Raw genomic sequence first — 18018 nt, forward strand, 5'->3', positions numbered from 1 at the left:
TAGTGCTGCATTTTAAATCCAAACCCAATAAGCCAGAACTGGGTATACAGTTGGGCCCATCATTTTCCTAACAGCTTGACAGCAGAGAGAGAAGATGCAGACTGGTTAGAATCAAGCATGGTTAAACTGCCCAAGCATGGGGAATTCTGACTAGCAGGGATTTTTGCTTCCAAATTTGATTATCTGTAACTCTTTTCCAAAGACCATGACACTCTCACAAACTTTACCACTTACATCCACATATCACAAATGAAATTCAAACAAGTGGTGAAAACACTTACCTCCTCTTTTTCTGCACTCTCTAGGTCCCTCCATTCCTCAATGGGTTGTCCTAAGTCCACCGTATTCATGGGTACCTTGACTTCCCCAATTATGTCATGCTTAGAAAATCGGTCGAAGTCATAGATGGCCATCACCAAAGTCTTCCCACCAAGCTCTTGGTATGGAATCTGTTACAACAAAGTCAGTGAACTTTTTCAGTAATACAGCACTTCTGTAGAGTCATAGTGGCCCAGTGGTTAGAATAGAGTACTGCAGGTTAACTCATTGCTCACTGTAGAAACATAGAAACATAGAAGACTGACGGCACAAAAAGATCTCATGATCCATCTAGTCTGCCCTTATACTATTTCTTGTATTTTATCTTAGGGTGGATATATGTTTATCCCAGGCATGTTTAAATTCAGTTACTGTGGATTTATCAACAACGTCTGCTGGAAATTTGTTCCAAGGATCTACTACTCTTTCAGTAAAATAATATTTTCTCATGTTGCTTTTGATCTTTCCCCCAACTAACTTCAGATTGTGTCCCCTTGTTCTTGTGTTCACTTTCCTATTAAAAACACTTCCCTCTGGACCTTATTTAACCCTTTAACATATTTAAATGTTTCGATCATGTCCCCCCTTTTCCTTCTGTCCTTCAGACTATACAGTTTGAGTTCATTAAGTCTTTCCTGATACATTTTATGATTAAGACCTTCCCCCATTTTTGTAGCCCGTCTTTGGACCCGTTCAATTTTGTCAATATCTTTTTGTAGGTGAGGTCTCCAGAACTGAACACAGTATTCCAAATGTGGTCTCACCAGCGCTCTATATAAGGGGATCACAATCTCCCCCTTCCTGCTTGTTATACCTCTAGCTATGCAGCCAAGCATCCTACTTGCTTTCCCTACCGCCTGACTGCACTGTTCACCCATTTTGAGACTGTCAGAAATCACTACCCCTAAATCCTTCTCTGTAGGAGTTTGATTCTAAATGACTCAAGATTGACTCAGTCTTCCATTCTTCCAAGGTCGGTAAAATAAGAACCAAGATTGATGGGCGGAATATGTTGACTCTGTAAACCTTTTAGAGAGGGCTGTAAAGCACTGTGAAGCAGTATATAAGTCTAAGTCAGAGATAGTTTCCTCCTGTTTCAGACTGGTTCTAAAGAACCCATAGTAACTTTGCAGCCTGGGTTGCTAGAACCAGCAGCGAACCAGGCCTGCCACACCTCCAAGACATTTCTCTTGTTTTTAGATTCTGTGCATGTGCAGCTGCTTTTTTAAAGTACTGTGCATATGCGCCACGCGGAACGCCCCTGCGGGAACCAGCAGTGGGAGAAACCAGAACCCACCCCTGGTCTAAGTGCTGCAGTTATTTCTACCACTTGAAAGGACACATTGACAAACTTTTTAGAAAGGTCTTGTCTAGTTATAATCTATCTTGGATGCAAAATCTTGGATCTCCACTACATGACAACAAACATGCTTCCTTTTCATCTAGTGTTATTATAGGCTGCCTAATTTCATGAAATTCGATTAATGCCCTTGCAAAAGAGGGAGGGGGGAATAATGAAAGTTGTGTACTAATGTCTGGAGGATTACAAACAGATCCAGTGTTTCTAAACTGAGATTCACATTCTGATTCTAGGAAAAATATGGGCAACCACTTTGCGTTGTCTCACTTGCTTTAATTTCAAGTATATTCGCTATTATGAAATAATGACTGAATTACTTACTCATTAGTTTTAGGTGGAAGCATTCAAGGAGTAATCAACTTTTAAGATTTCAAGGGCATCACATTACCTTTCAAAACAAACTGGTACAGAGTGTTCTTTCCTTTTTACTACTCTTTAAAGGGGAACTTTTTTTGGTATTAATACAAGCATCTAAAATAATTAGAAAAATGACCAGATCTTTGTGTAGAAAGATCTTTGGCTTGACTTGATGCTTATATGTCAAATCAATTCTTATTTTGCTGTTTTTTTAATGTGTTGTTTTAAATAATATATTGTCTTCAAAATGTTTGTTAATGAGGAAGGAATTATGATCCCGCAAGAATCCCAGCGACCGATTAGGTCCCACAGAGTTGGCCTTCTCCGGGCCCCGTCGGCTAAACAATGTTGTTTGGCGGGTCCCAAGGGAAGAGCCTTCTCTGTGGCAGCCCCGACTCTCTGGAACCAGCTCCCCCTGGAAATTAGAACTGCCCCCACCCTCCTTGCCTTTCGTAAACTCCTTAAAACTCACCTTTGCTGTCAGGCATGGGGGAATTGAGATATTTCCCCCGGGCCTATACAATTTATGTATGGTATGTTTGTGTGTGTGTCTGTTTAATAATGTTTTTTTTTAAAAATGTTTTAAATTATTAGATCTGTTATGAATTGTTTTATTGTTGTTGTGAGCCGCCCCGGGTTTGCAGAGAGGGGCGGCATACAAATCTAATTAATAATAATAATAACAATAATAATAATAATAATAATAATAATTAAAATTCAATTACTAATTATATATAAAATTACTCCACTAGTATGTTGAGTAAATATGAGAAAGAGTTTAATAAAATGGACTCAAAATTTGTAATGCAAGAGGAAAAAATGTATAAACTACTTAATATCTGTTTTTTAAAAATTCCATTTATTCTCCTAGTAATTAAAAAAAACCCTTGCAGCTGTTAATGAATGGTCTAAAGACAGACATTCATATTAAACTATAGGGGGAAAATGGATCTGTCCACTTTCTGTTTAGCAGAAAGTCATAAAAACATAATATTACTCATAGTGTCAGATGCTTAGAGAACTGTATGAAATGTCAAAGGAGTATTTATTTCAAAGAAGGTTCAGGCATAATACATATTCAAGAACTGTTTGATGAAGTAATAGAGGCATCCTTGCTTCTAAGGCTAATTGAAGCTCCTGAGTACTAGGAAGTAGGCACTCAGTCAGTCTTCTAACCACAACATCTTGGAGATGTTTCTAGCTAGCATGTCCCACCCACATCACTAACCAGAGGAGAGCAGTATTTTTCAAAGGTACAGGCGGAAGAGATTTCAGTGTTGACTTTTACAAATATTATATCCATCTTTATATTATGTCTATATTCAAAAGGATTGACCTATGGAATTTAAAGGCCACCTAAACCACCTTGTCAAGACAAATTGGGTAGCATTTTTTCCTTCACTGAAGCAAATAACATTGCTTCTTCAAAATGAATGGCATAAAATTCTTAAAATTTAAGTTTTTAGATAACAAAGTTAGATAATTTTGATAATAAAATTTATTCACAGTGCTACTATTTCCTAAGACATAATTTATTGTTTAGACAACTATCCTGGCAGTGTTGAGCCCTGTCAGTCACTTTAATTCTTGCTATTAAAATTTCCATCAACCTTTTACTCTTTTTCTCCATTATGTTTCAGTACTATTTCTCATTTACTGGTAGGCTATGATAGGAATACTGCCTTCTATTGTTTAATATGGTTTCATCTATTATTTTCGCTACCTTCAGTCTCAGCATTACCAGTCTTTTCCTTTTGACTTTCATTTGGGGTGAGGCTGGATATTGATCACCGATGTATACAAATTATTTTGAAGGCAGAATAGCTAGGCCAACATACGAACCATGCAAAGAATATCCAGATTAGAAATCTTACCTTAAAGACAAACGTCTCATTATAGGTTGGATTGAGGGTCTTCTTTTGTACTTTGGTCTCATACTTCTTCTTTTTGTCTGGAAGTAGGAAGACTTTGACATAAGGATCAGATGTACCTCCCATGTCCAATGCTGGTAGCTCAGCTGCTTGGAGGATTCCAACCGTGAGCTGTTGGGAAAGAAGTGAGTGGGTGGGAGGCTTGAACTTGCATGTTCCAATCAAAGTGGGAAGCAATCTGATTTAGTCCTCCTATCTTTAATGTACAACTCACTTATATTACTATCCGGTTCCTAATCCTCTTTCCTGTTATTGGAGGAAAGGGGATGGAGCTATTAATGCTACATTGAACTTCACTTGAAGAAATGCATATGATTAATGATTAGACACAATTTGAATTTTTTTCTAATATCTTATGATTTATGCAAACTGCAGTTTAGAAATATTCAGGTAAGCCATTCACCTGCTCTATCAAGAATTCCTAGGAATTTGCCTTCTAGATAGAGAAATGTCATCCAGTATTTTTTTTTACATGGTATTATGATCACAGCACTATCAAAAGTATATATACTCAGTCCTTAAAAAGAAAGAAATAGAATTTAAAAAATGAATTAATATTGTGGCAATCTGATGCTTACATTCAGCACTGTGCTATTGTTTATCTGCTAAGACAAAAAAGATGTAGGACCTTAATAACACTTTATGTATGATGAATATTTCTCACAGGTAACTGTATAAAAGTTGTCGGCACACTCCAGGAGTTTACCTAATAGGGAACTCTAAAAACGGACTTACTATTCTTGTAATGAAAACATAATGGAAAGATATGGCTGAAGTTTCTACATCATTAAATCCAAAGGGACAGATATACTATGTCTCCCTATACCTATATTTGCACATCCTGGCATATTTTGAAAATCCTCTTTCACTACTGCCAGTAGTGGGCTCTGAATTAGTTTGCTACTAGTTTGTGTGCCTGATGCTTCTACACATGTTCAGAAGCTTCTGGGCATGCACAAAAGCATCCTGGGCAGAGCCTCCCACTGCCTCCACTTGTTCTAAGAACTGGTCTGAACCAGAGCAAACCACTGCTGACTACTGCTGTTGGCAACATGTCAAAATCTCAAGGAGCATATTGGTTAATTGGTCTTGTTAATGAGTCTTCGGAGAGGGGCGGCATACAAATCTAATAAACAAACAAACAAATAAATAAATAAATAAATAAATAGATAAATAAATAAATAAATAAATAAATAAACAAATTAATTAATAAATTAATAATTTCCATGACACCGGGTGGTAAAAGATAAGGAGATACTACCTGATTGAAACCCATATTTTTAAAATACAACAATCAATTTGCCCCATCACATACATTTTGAAATCATGGAAATAAGATTAAACAATTTTGATGAAAATAAACTGGAGAAGCTGATGGCACGATGGAATAAGGTGAAAGGTTATATGCAGAGTAGAATCTGTGATGTAAATGTGAAAAATAAACTCCAATCACTCTTTCAATAATAACAAATGCAAAGTAGAACCAAGGAAATATATATATATGAACTAGTAAATATTTGAACCCCCCGTAATTGGTGGTGGTGGTGATGGGGATATTTTTGTCGGTCAGGTGATGGGCACACGCACTGTGCACTGTTTTATGTTTGTTTTTTATGTAACCATATTTACAAAATCAATAAATATATATATATATTTTTTTAAAAAAAATTAATTTGCCCCGTATTATTCTGTTCATCTATATTCAGAAACTGTGTTCTCATGCAAGATACGTCAACGGAGATTTTACAGTAAAGTCTGAAGTTCTTACAGGTAGCTCATACTGTCTGCCACAGACCTTGAGCATCTACCAACAAGCCAAAAAATGTCTGTAGATGTGCCATTTCCCAAATGGGAATCTGCAGATGTGCAGTGATCAAAGAGCCTGAAGAAATCAGAAAAGCTACATCCAATTTGGTAATTGCCACTCTGAAACTATCTTGGCTTTCAGTACTCAAAGAAAAAGCTTACAGCTTAATGCTTTAAATCAAGATCTCTGTGCACCACTCTTCTCTAGGTTTCCATACTATGTCATCAGGCTGACACCTGCATTAGTAGTGCTATTTTCAGGCTGGTCTACAGCTACCCAAGGCCTGGCATCAATTCCAAATCTATTTTTCTTAAGAATGTTTAAAGTCCTCATCATCACTCTTAGTGGAGGAAGTTAGAATGAAATTTCTCTTATTTACATTTACTAATGTGTATACATTACCTGGTTAGCCTGGAAATCATAATCTAGGGAGAACTGCAGTTTGCCCAGATTCTCTGGTTCTTTCTCCTCTTCCTCTTCTTCTCCTTCTCCTTCCTCATCTCCATCATCATCATCATCCTGTTTGTTCTAGAAAAGAAATGGGAGCACATGCTTCCATAAAGAGTGACTCTGCATCAAGAGCCTTGTCTCACGTATAGGCACACCCATACATACGCAGTATCTTATGTTAGTACAGAAACTCAGATTCACCATAGGAAAAGGAGCATGGATTTCCAGACCAAATGAAAAGAGGAGGGGGAACTGAGTTTCTTCACTATTTTAATTGAGAAAACTAACATGCAACTTTTTTATTCCTCTCATACATATCTCGAATGCGCAGAGAAGCTATCTCTTCTTTGTTGAATAGATTTAGTGAAGCTTGAATACTTCAATATATATATATATTTAAAGGCAAACATTATCTTACGTATAATTGACATTTAAAGTCTTATCTAATCAGCAATTATGATTTCTACAATTTTTCAGGGAAAGCACTGCAACAGTGGTATTGGTGTAATTCTGCTTTCTCCTGTCTAGCAGCTGCTAAACATTTTAGTGGGCAATTTTCTGGATTCCTCAGCCAACATGGTTAAAAGTATCCATATCACAGAAGAAGTCAGGCTTGTGATACAGCTACTGTATGCTAGCAAATGACACCAATCTCCAATGAAATCTATGGGGGAATGGAGTAGCCAAGGCAGACAAAGCAGCTTAAATATGCACTGTCCATAAAGAAATTCATTGAAGGGATTGCCAAATAAATGGAAATCTTAAATAACCCCAATGCTTTCTTCCTCACCTAACTTTTTAAAAAAGATTCAAACATTCATACATGCATATGCATGCAGATTATTCTTTCTCAGACTTCTAAATTACATTTTATTAAATTTGGCTAATGTCTGTTCTCAATACAGTAGTGTTTCCAGTAGTATCTCACAAGCATACAAGCCAATAATGCTGGATAACTCTTTCAACGTTTTACATGTCATACCTAGACCTTCAAAGTGTCACTGAGAAGCCTTTTTGATGTTCCTCCATGAGCCCAACTCATGCGGAGCTTTGATGAGATATACAGGTAACGCAATAAAATATTTTGTCTATATTTCAGTTAGTGAACCTTGCATTTGGATTGAACCTCATTCTGACTAACTAATTATAAATTTCTCAAGCAGACATTAAAGATTTTTTTTTAAAAAAAAAATCTTTCTCAATTAAAGTACAACATCAAGTTTAACTCTATCATTTATACAAAATCTAAGTATGGAATGTGGGCTCACTGTGGCTCATTAATTTCCATAAACCCTCTTCCCTTTTCCCTCTTGACCTCAAATGGAATTGACATTTGAATAGAACCTACCGTGTGTTGACATCCAGGTTAGTCAGAAAAGATGGAGACAGAACAACACAAAACAGTGACAAAGAGAGCACAGAGAAGGAAGAGAAGGGCATTATAGACACAAAAACTTTACAAATTATCAACATCACAAGTGCTCCGGAGAAACTGCAGATTCCACACCGTCCAGGGTGCCCTAAAATAAGGATGGGTGTCCCAGACAGAACAAAAATATTAAATTCAAATATTTTTCTAATTTCCCAAAGAAACTGGAGGAAAACAGAGCTCCCGCATCCATTGCAAAACTATATACCCGTAAAAGCAAGTGTAAAGCCCAAAAGGAGCATGATATAAATACATAAGTAGATCTCCATTATGCGTTTGCTTCAAAACGGAAGTGGCCTTCTTTGGAGCGATTGTTTTCAAAAAGTTTATCTATCAAGGTATGTTGTTTGGGCTTAAGGCACATCGCTATTTTCTTTTCTTTTCTTGTATTCAGTTTCATTTAATCCAATCAAAGAAACAAAAAACTTGCATTTTATATCAGCCAATTTCGTCTTCCATATTTAAAGGTAAATAGCAATAAAAGAAAAAAGAAAACTGAAGGCAATTAGTAGACCTGTGTTTCTCTGGAAACAAAAATAAAAATAAAAAAGCACAGAAATACATAAGGGAACAGAGAGAAAGAGACAGGAAAAACACAGCCAATTAGTGACTCAAAGATGACCTCTCCTGTGACTCGAAAGGCTCTTTATGAAGAACAAGAATGAAAAATAAAACTGCAAAGAAAAGACACACAGCTGTTCCAGTGATCTAGCTAAGTGGGATTCTACACCTCCAGAGGTTAGAGAGGAGAAAAGCTCCCTTCCTGCTCTCTTTCACTATTGGCAGTCTTTCTTGACAGAAATTGGAGCAAAATAGTTACAGGAATTAGCCAAGGAAAGCTTCTGTTCTCCTTACAGTTTATCATTTCTTCCATTTGTGCATGGATGGGCTGTCAGACCAGGAGACACCTGGGGGAATCAGGTGTCATGAGCAGTCATGGGCTTACCTAGGTATGCCCATGTTTCGCCATCACTCCGCAGTCTGCATTGGTTGCAGATCAATTTCCGGTCACAATTCAAAGTGTTGGTTATGACCTTTAAAGCCCTTCATGGCACTGGACCAGAATATCTCCGAGACCGCCTGCTGCCGCACGAATCCCAGGGACTGATTAGGTCCCACAAAGTGGGCCTTCTCCGGGTCCCGTCAACTAAACAATGTTGGTTGGCGGGCCCCAGAGGAAGAGCCTTTTCTGTGGCGGCCCTGGCCCTCTGGAACCAACTCCCCCCGGAGATTAGAACTGCCCCTACTCTCCTTGCCTTTCGTAAGCTCCTTAAGACCCACCTTTGTCGTCAGGCATGGGGGAACTGAGGCATCTCCCCCGGGCATCTACAATTTATGAATGGTATGTCTGTATGTATGTTTGTTTAGAAAATGGTTTTTTTGTTTGTTTGTTTTTAAAATGTCCTTTAAATAGTAATTTAGATTTGTTGTAAATTGTTTTTCACTTTGCTGTGAGCCGCCCCGAGTCTGCAGAGAGGGGCGGCATACAAATCTAAATAATAAATAAATATTGTACCAAAATCTGTTCTTACTATGACTGGAGGGCCTCATTGAAAATGCTTCTATAATTTAGTTGCCTTTTAGTAGTCACTCTGACCTTGGTTCCTGTTTGCTTAAAATCTATGTCTGAAGATTGTAAATCTCAGTCCGTGATGCATCTAGATATCCCACACTAATAACCACAACTATTTTCTATCTAAACCCTTGAATGTTGAAATCAATATGAATAATGAAGTAATGAAAAGAACTGGGAAGCCTAATTTAATAGAATTTAGTATTATTTCATAAAGTGTAGATTGCTTAAATGTTGACTGTTTTAATTTGGAACATGCTCAGTTCATAGAGATAGAGGTCATGGACAAAAAAGCCTCCAGTCCTTTGATTTTTAATGGGAAAAAACATAAACAGATGGTTTCTGTTCTTTGGAACAGAACTGGGTTAAATCCAATTCAGTCATGGGTTGTCTTCTCTGTTTGACAGCTTGCTAGTTTCTCAGGCACTGTCAAATCTGGGTCTGCAATATGTAAAGAATCCAGTCCACCATTAATCCTGATTGCCTTTTATGCCATATCAGTTCATTAGTCATTAGAGATGTGATTCATAACACTAACTTTTCATACATCTTCTGGGGCCTTCTGCAATTCTTCAGGGAATTTACGAGTACCTATTCTTGTATGCCTGTAAAAACATACATCCACAATATGATTAGGCCAGAGAAAAGGATTCAAGTTATTGGGATCTGCAAATATCTGAAAACTGTCTGGGAGAAAACGGAGCAGGCTTGCTCTTTATTGCTCTAAAGAGCAGGACTAAAAATAGCAGTTGGGAATAGTACATGAAATATTTTCCAGCATAAAAAAGGGGCCTTGGAAAATGGTAGACTCTGCCAAGGAAGTTGGAACTGTATTTTTTATTGCAGATTTGTAGTGTATTGAACAGTAGGCTTGATTAGATGATCTCTAATATACAGGGTTCCCTCGATTTTCACGGGTTCGAACTTCGCAAAAAGTCTATACCACGGTTTTTCAAAAATATTAATTAAAAAAAATACTTTGCAGGTTTTTTCCCTATACCACGGTTTTTCCCACCCGATGACGTCATATGTCATTGTCAAACTTTCATCTGCCTTTAATAAATATTTTTTTAATAAACTTTAATAAATAAGCATGATGAGTAATAATCTGAATGGTTGCTAAGGGAATGGAAAATTGCAATTTAGGGGTTTAAAGGGTTAAAGGAAGGCTTGTGATACTGTTCATAGCCAAAAATAGTGTATTTACTTCCGCATCTCTACTTCGCGGAAATTCGACTTTCGCGGGCGGTCTCGGAACGCATCCCCTGCGAAAAGCGAGGGAACACTGTATCTTTCAAGTCTGTGTAATCCTAAATCAAGAATGACTAAGAAATTACTTCCTGCTCTCATCAACCCTAAGCTCAATCTTAAATTACATGATCAGTGCTGAATGATGACACAGGATGGGAATTAGTGTCCATTTGCAGTTATATATCTCTTTATTAAAATGAAGTTACTATTTTATTTTATGGTTTGGTAAGAAAACTGATTCATTCCTCAACACCAAGGAAATCTTTGCTCCAAACTGGCTACGATAGGGCAATTTAAATGATGAAAAAGACTGGAGTTATATGTACTTAGAGTATGTAATGGAAAATGTATTTATTTATTAGATTTATATGCTGCCCTTCTCACAGTCAAGCAACCCTGATTACTGCCTGATTAATGTAGATTGAGTGATGGATCAGAAAATGTTTCTCCACATTAGTAAAGCAAAATATTCCAACATGAAAGAAGAAGCCATTACCATTCATAGCCTGATGTTTGTTAAGATTAATTGCTAGTGTAATTTGCTGCTGATCTAGTTTGATTTATGCTTACAAAATAGGTATTGTAACCCTGAACAATAAAATAATGGAATTACTGAGATGGTAGCTTCAAATGGGATACTGCCTAAGAAATTTTTATGAGCTGAGATTTATAGGTGGTCCTTGATAAATTGCTGCCTGAGACCATCCTTGCACAAATCCTGTTGTGCCTTTTGTGAGTGATAATTTTCCATCTGTGTTATCTCAACAGGCTAAAATGGAATCATGGCTCTAATGGAGAAAAGGGTGTAGGTCATAAATAAGACTAACAGAAGGCCCTATCAAACTCATCTCAGTGTTGGGGATATATTAATAATCTCTTTGCTTTATATGTAAATATTTGGCAGGATTCTAGAGGCCTGTGATGGCGAATCTTTTTAGCACTGAGTGCTCAAGCCAGCCAGCTAATCTTTGCGGGTGCTAGAGCGCCAGAAAACCAAAGACCATGTGGCTGGCATACGCATGTCAGCTGGTTTTGGGGTTTATGAACTCTGATACACACACACACTGGAAACCAGAAAAGCAGCTGGCGTGGCACATGTGCTCACAGAGAGGGCTCTGTGTGCCACTTCTGGCACACGTGCCATAAGTTCACCATCATGGCTATAGGCCCCAAAGCATACAGGTTAGATGAGTTAGAGGTCACACCACAGCAGTCTGCAATAGGAAGGGATAAAAAGGATACCTCCCAAGGACAATTCCATCTGTCCGTCCATTACCCTGTGGGGGGGATTATTGACCCCCTCAGAGAGGGTCCGCAACTTGGGCATCCTCCTCGATCCACAGCTCACATTAGAGAACCATCTTTCATCTGTGGCAAAGGTTCACCTGGTGCACCAGTTGCGGCCCTACCCGGACTCGGAGTCACTGCTCACAGTCACTCATGCCCTCATCACCTTGAAGTTCGACTACTGTAATGCTCTCTACATGGGGCTATTTCTGAAGAGTGTTTGGAAACTTCAGATCATGCAGAATGCAGCTGGAGAGCAATCATGGGCTTCCCTAGGTATGCCCATGTTACACCAACACTCAGCAGTCTGCATTGGTTGCCGATCAGTTTCCGGTCACATTTCAAAGTGTTGGTTATGACCTATAAAGCCCTTCATGGCATCGGACCAGAATATCTCCGGGACCACGTGCTGCCGCACGAATCCCAGCAACTGATTAGGTCCCACAGAGTTGACCTTCTCCAGGTCCCGTCGATGAAACAATGTCATCTGGCGGGACCCACGGGAAGAGCCTTCTCTGTGGCAGCCCCAGCTCTCTGGAATCAGCTCCCCCCGTAGATTAGGACTGCACCCACCCTTCTTGCCTTTCGCAAACTTTCGCAAATTCATCTATGTCGCCAGGCATGGAGGAATTGATATATCCTCAGCTGCCTTGACTTTATGTATGGTATGTTTGGGTTGTATGACTGTTTTAATAGGGGTCTTTTAAAACTGTTTTTAACATTGGATTTGTATATGATGTTTTATTTGTTGTGAGCCGCTCTGAGTCCTCGGAGAGGGGCAGCATACAAATCTAATAAATAATAATAATAATAATACCTGCCTGTTTCTATTTTCCTATTTTTACCTTGTTATGTTTAGAAAGCTGGAAGATGTAGCCAAGAATCTATCCAGAAAATACATACCATCCTAACAATAGTGTGCTCGCATGAAACAAAATATTGAATAACTCTATTCAGGCATTCTTAAATCTGAAGCATTCTCAGCTAACAATCCAAGATAAGCTCTGTTGCTGTCATTGTCACACAAATAATAAGTCTACTTACTGTGCACATTGAGGGGAAAAAAATATGTCAAACAACATTTTCAACTGTTTCTGCCACTGGCTTCATCATGAGCCAGGAAGGATCTTTATTCACATAGATGCAAAGACCCGCAGACTGCACGCACAATTGTTTTTCTCTTCCAGCCAATTATACTTAATAGGCCATTATGCACAAAAGTTGGAGAGTTCTGGAGTTCTGAATGCCTGAATACAGCTAATGTTAGATGTGCTTCTGAAAACTGATAGTTTTATTTATTTATTATTTATTTATTTATTTATTTTGTCCAATATACAATGAGGGTTTTAGTGGGTATATATCTATATACACATAGTAAAATACATGATGAAGGTTATAGAGGAGATACTCATAGTAAAATATATCTAAGAAATAATATAAAAGAAGGTATAGTAATAGAACATATCAATGAAAGAATAGAAGAAGAGATATAGGAATAGAGGAAAGGTGTAGGAGATATAGGAGAGCAATAGGACAGGGGACGGAAGGCACTCTAGTGCACTTGTGCTCGCCCCTTACTGACCTCTTAGGAATCTGGATAGGTCAACCGTAGATAATCTAAGGGTAAAGTGTTGGGGGTTTGGTGATGACACTATGGAGTCCGGTAATGAGTTCCACGCTTCGACAACTTGGTTACTGAAGTCATATTTTTTACAGTCAAGTTTGGAGTGGTTAATATTAAGTTTAAATCTGTTGTGTGCTCTTGTGTTGTTGTGGTTGAAGCTGAAGTAGTCGCCGACAGGCAGGAGGACATTGCAGCATATGATCTTGTGGGCAATACTTAAATCTTGTTTATGGCGTCTTAGTTACAAACTTTCTAGCCCCAGGATTGAAAGTCTAGTCTCATAGGGTATTCTATTTCGAGTGGAGGAGTGAAGGGCTCTTCTGGTGAAGTATCTTTGGACATTTTCAAGGGTGTTAATGTCTGAGATGCGATATGGGTTCCAAACAGATGAGCTGTATTCGAGGATGGGTCTGGCAAAAGTTTTGTAAGCTCTGGTAAGTAGTGTGAGATTGCCAGAGCAGAAGCTACGTAGGATAGTTAAACTTATTATATTTATAATTTTCTAATACAGTTAGAGTGTGATATGCCTCTTTTCTTTGGTCCCTTTAGTTTTCGTTTAGAGACTTCCTAGTCAAGTCTATGCCCCCTTTTTTAGCAAGAATTTCAGAAATGGTCCTTCCTAGAACTGAGACAAAGCGACTGGTCCAAGATCACCCAGCTTGCTTTGTGTCTACATCTCCCAGTTTTTAGCCTGGTTCCTTAACCATTACACCAAACTGGTTCTCTAATTATATTGTTATAACCATTCCAATTTCAGCAGAAAGAAAGCCCAGATTATCTCTGTCTCCTGGATTACTGTAGGGAAGCTTTCCCCACATGGATCTGTTGAGAGGTATTGAACTATGAGAATTCCCAGTCCCTCTCTGATGAAAATATAGCATACAAGGAAAATACAAGGAAAGATGGCAGAGAGAGAAGCAACTCCTCTGAGACTTTCAGAGCAGAGATCTCCAACCATGGCAACTTTAAGCCTGGGGGAATTCTGGGAATTGAAGTCCTCCAGGCTTAAAGTTGCTAAGGTTGGAGGATACAGCTGCCTCAACTACCTGGAACAGGGTGCGTCTCATATTTTGCAGTGCCCATATTTCATATAGCATATGAAAATCACCCCATTTTTCACTGAGTCATTATTCAGTAGTCAGAATGACTATGTTTTTCTTGATATGACCACTCTGACTCTCTCCTTATTAAAGATTGCTGCCAAATGAAAAACTACTTTTAGAAGAGTTTGTGTCAGTACATCTTTTGCCTACATTGATATTTAATGCTGACTTGATTCCTTGGGGTATCAGACTAGAATTGTTCAACTTTCCCAGTTCAACTTCCACCGCAACTTTGCCTGAAATGTTAAGGTAGACTACATGGGCAGTCAAGGAACCAAAACATAAACAGTCTGAAAGCTCAATTGTTGTGAATAGCCTCAAGATCACAGTGCTTAATACTGCAAGCACAAAAGAATTGACTTCAAATACTACTGTTATTTGTTTGTGTGATAAAGCTATATCCTATATTTCCTCTATTACCTAGAGCAGTGTTTCCCAACCTTGGCAACTTGAAGATATCTGGACTTCAACTCCCAGAATTCCCCAGCTAGCATTCGCTGGCTGGGGAATTCTGGGAGTTGAAGTCCAAATATCTTCAAGTTGCCAAGGTTGGGAAACACTGACCTAGAGAAACTGTATACTGCAGTCCTAGGTTACATAGAAAAGTTATATTTGCATAGCAGGAACTGAGTTATATGTTATGCTTTCTCACATGCTAGGAAGTTTAATGTTTTTTGAAATTCTGGAGCAAAAGAAAAAACAAAGTTAGAAACATCTAGAAACACCCTTAGTTAATTTAGGAAAAAATTAAGATATATGCAAAAAAATTAAAAGTAACTTCATTGCTTTTAAATTTTATAAATTCATCTCTTGTAAAAATATATTAATTCTGTGTTATATTTAAGACTTGTATATCACCTACTGTATTTTGAGATTCAGATAGTTAATACATTTTATGAATTGATAAATAAATAATGCATAGATAAATGTTTGATATATGCAGTTGAGAACTGTAGGTTTCTAACAATAAATATTTTGAAATATTTATTACAAATGGAATTAGAAGCTCCTGGTTCCTATGGAAGGAGATGTATCCATATTTTTGCTTTTACAGGAAAAACTGACTGCCAAAATTATAACAACAACATAAATGTTTGTGCCAAAATAAAATAATAAAAATTAAATGCAGTTACAATACTGTAACAAAGTTGTACTAAAAGTAAACTATGGTATCCTAGTAAAGTAAGATTATAGAACAATAAAATAAAGTGATTTCTATTGTGTCACAGAAAGCAAGCAACTATTTTATGAAAAAAGCTCAGAAAAAAAGAGGGAGCAAAGGTTAGAATATGTATTTTGTCACCTGAAACAGTGACTATCGGTCTCATTTTCTGAATTCCTCAACCCGAAATGCATCGTGACCTTCTAACTTTTTTGATTTTTAAAAAAAAGAGTAATCAAGTAATCATAGATTTGAGACAAACCTTTCTATCCTTCCTGTTCTAATTTATTTCCTAGATTGGTATATTTTCTAAGACAGAATAATTTGTTTGTTTTTTCTCTTGTATTTATGGCCACGCTAGATAAGCCCACCAGAAACATGAGTACTTGTTCCCCCATATCTTAAATATCTTTCCCAACTGGTCTTCATCCAATGATATATTTTCACCTGGCCTTTCATATCTTTCATGTTCATAGCGTTTTTCATCCCCTTTTTGTCCTTCTTGTTCTTCTTCTTCTTGCAACAGCATTTCTTGCAGATGCAAAAGCAGCAGGTCAGCAGCAACAATCCCGCAACGACAGCAATGGCAATCAGGGCCCATGGCGGCACTGTGAAAATAGAGGCAGAATATGGGGAAGGGTAGCAGGAAGTGCTCAAGGTTTGCCATTACACGCGGAGCCCGCAGGTGTCATTTCTGAAGCTGTGCACATCCTTTTAGGGAAAAAGCTTACAAGTCACACCCTGTGTGGGTAACCAAGCCGTTTCTGCATGTGGCTGTGACTTTAAATGCAAGGAAAGATGGCAGAGAGGGATTCTGAAGCAACTCCTCTGAGACTTTCAGAGCAGAGGTCTCCAACCATGGCAACTTTAAGCTTGGGGGAATTCTGGGAATTGAAGTCCTCCAGGCTTAAAATTGCCAAGGTTGGAGACCCCTGTTCCTGAGGATATAGCTGCCTCAACTACCTGGGAAAGAGTGCTTCTCCTCACATTTTGCAGTGCCCAATTTATTTTTTCAATGATATTTCTTTTTTTTTAGATTTTCTAATTCAGGATCATCTGCATAACTTAGATCAAAACATGACAAGCAAGAACACTGATACCTCGTCTTACGAACGCCTCTTCATACGAACGTTTTGAGATATGAACCTGGTATTTAAGATTTTTTTGCCTCTTCTTCCGAACTATTTTTACCTTACGAACCCAAGCCGCTGGCGCTGGGATGCCCTGCCTCTGGACTTCCGTTGCCAGCCGAAGGCTCCCCTCGCTAGGAAACCCCACCTCCGGACTTCCGTTGCCAGTGAAGCGCCCGTTTTTGCGCTGCTGGGATTCCCCTGAGGCTCCCCTCCCTGGGAAACCCTATCTTCGGACTTCCGTGTTTTTGCAATGCTACAATTTTGCTGAGGCTCCCCTTGCTGGAATTCCCTTCATTTTTGCCGGCACTGCTTTGAATCCCAGTGAGGGGAGCCTCAGCGAAATCGCAGCATTGCAAAAACACGGAAGTCCGGAGGTGGGGTTTCCCATGGAGGGGAGCCTCAGGGGAATACCAGCAGCACAAAAACAGGCACTTCATTATTCACTTTTCAATTGATTCCTATGGGAAACATTCTATACGAACTTTTCACCTTACAAACCTCATCCAGGAACCAATTAAGTTCGTAAGACAGGGTATCATTCTATTGAAAACACTTTTAAAGAAGCAAATACATAATATACTAGGTGTTGTGAGTGCTCCTTGTCCACCTCAGGTCATGCCTGATTCTGAAGAGGATGAACCAGGCCCCTCAGGGTACCCTGGGCCAGGGGGCTGCGAGAGAAAGCTGAGAGCGAGAGTGAGGCAGACAATGACTGAGGAGAGCCTGAGGGGGCTGATGTGACAATGGGAGATTGGTCTCTGTCAGACAGTGGGGAGGACATATTATTGGAAAATATGTGGATTAACCCATGCTATAGAAGAATGGCTAGAAGGTGAGAGGAGATCCAGAGTAAAAAGTATTAATTCATAGCCTTAGCTCTTTAAAGGAAGGGTTGTGGGAAATAGGGGCGTGGATTCTCAACGTTCGTTCCATGGAAAAGCTGAGAAACTGTGGTGTGCTTGAAAAACATTTCTAAAAATCATGATCTCTGCCTCAACAGACATTCAGATAAGTGAACACAAGAACAAGGGGGCACAATCTAAGTTTAGTTGGGGGAAAGATTAGAAGTAACGTGATAAAATATTATTTTACTGAAAGAGTAATAGATGCTTGGAACAAACTTCCAGCAGATGTGATTGGTAAATCCACAGTAACTGAATTTAAACTTGCCTGGGATAAACATATATCCATCCTAAAATAAAATACAGGAAATAGTATAAGGGCACGCTAGAG

General features: G+C 38.5%; 1 protein-coding gene across 1 annotated transcript in view; it reads right to left on the minus strand.

Annotated features, from left to right (window-relative positions):
* SYT2 (synaptotagmin 2) overlaps positions 1-18018 on the minus strand; it is a 68049-nt gene that overhangs the window by 10525 nt on the left and 39506 nt on the right. The window contains exons 3-6 of the mRNA XM_070745717.1: positions 16100-16260; positions 6176-6301; positions 3910-4077; positions 282-449 (exon numbers count right to left, since the gene is read on the minus strand). Coding sequence (XP_070601818.1) covers positions 282-449; positions 3910-4077; positions 6176-6301; positions 16100-16260 — 623 coding nt within the window. The remainder of the gene's footprint in view (positions 1-281; positions 450-3909; positions 4078-6175; positions 6302-16099; positions 16261-18018) is intronic.

This window comes from Erythrolamprus reginae, chromosome 3, assembly GCF_031021105.1.
Source record: "Erythrolamprus reginae isolate rEryReg1 chromosome 3, rEryReg1.hap1, whole genome shotgun sequence".
NCBI lineage: Eukaryota > Metazoa > Chordata > Lepidosauria > Squamata > Dipsadidae > Erythrolamprus > Erythrolamprus reginae.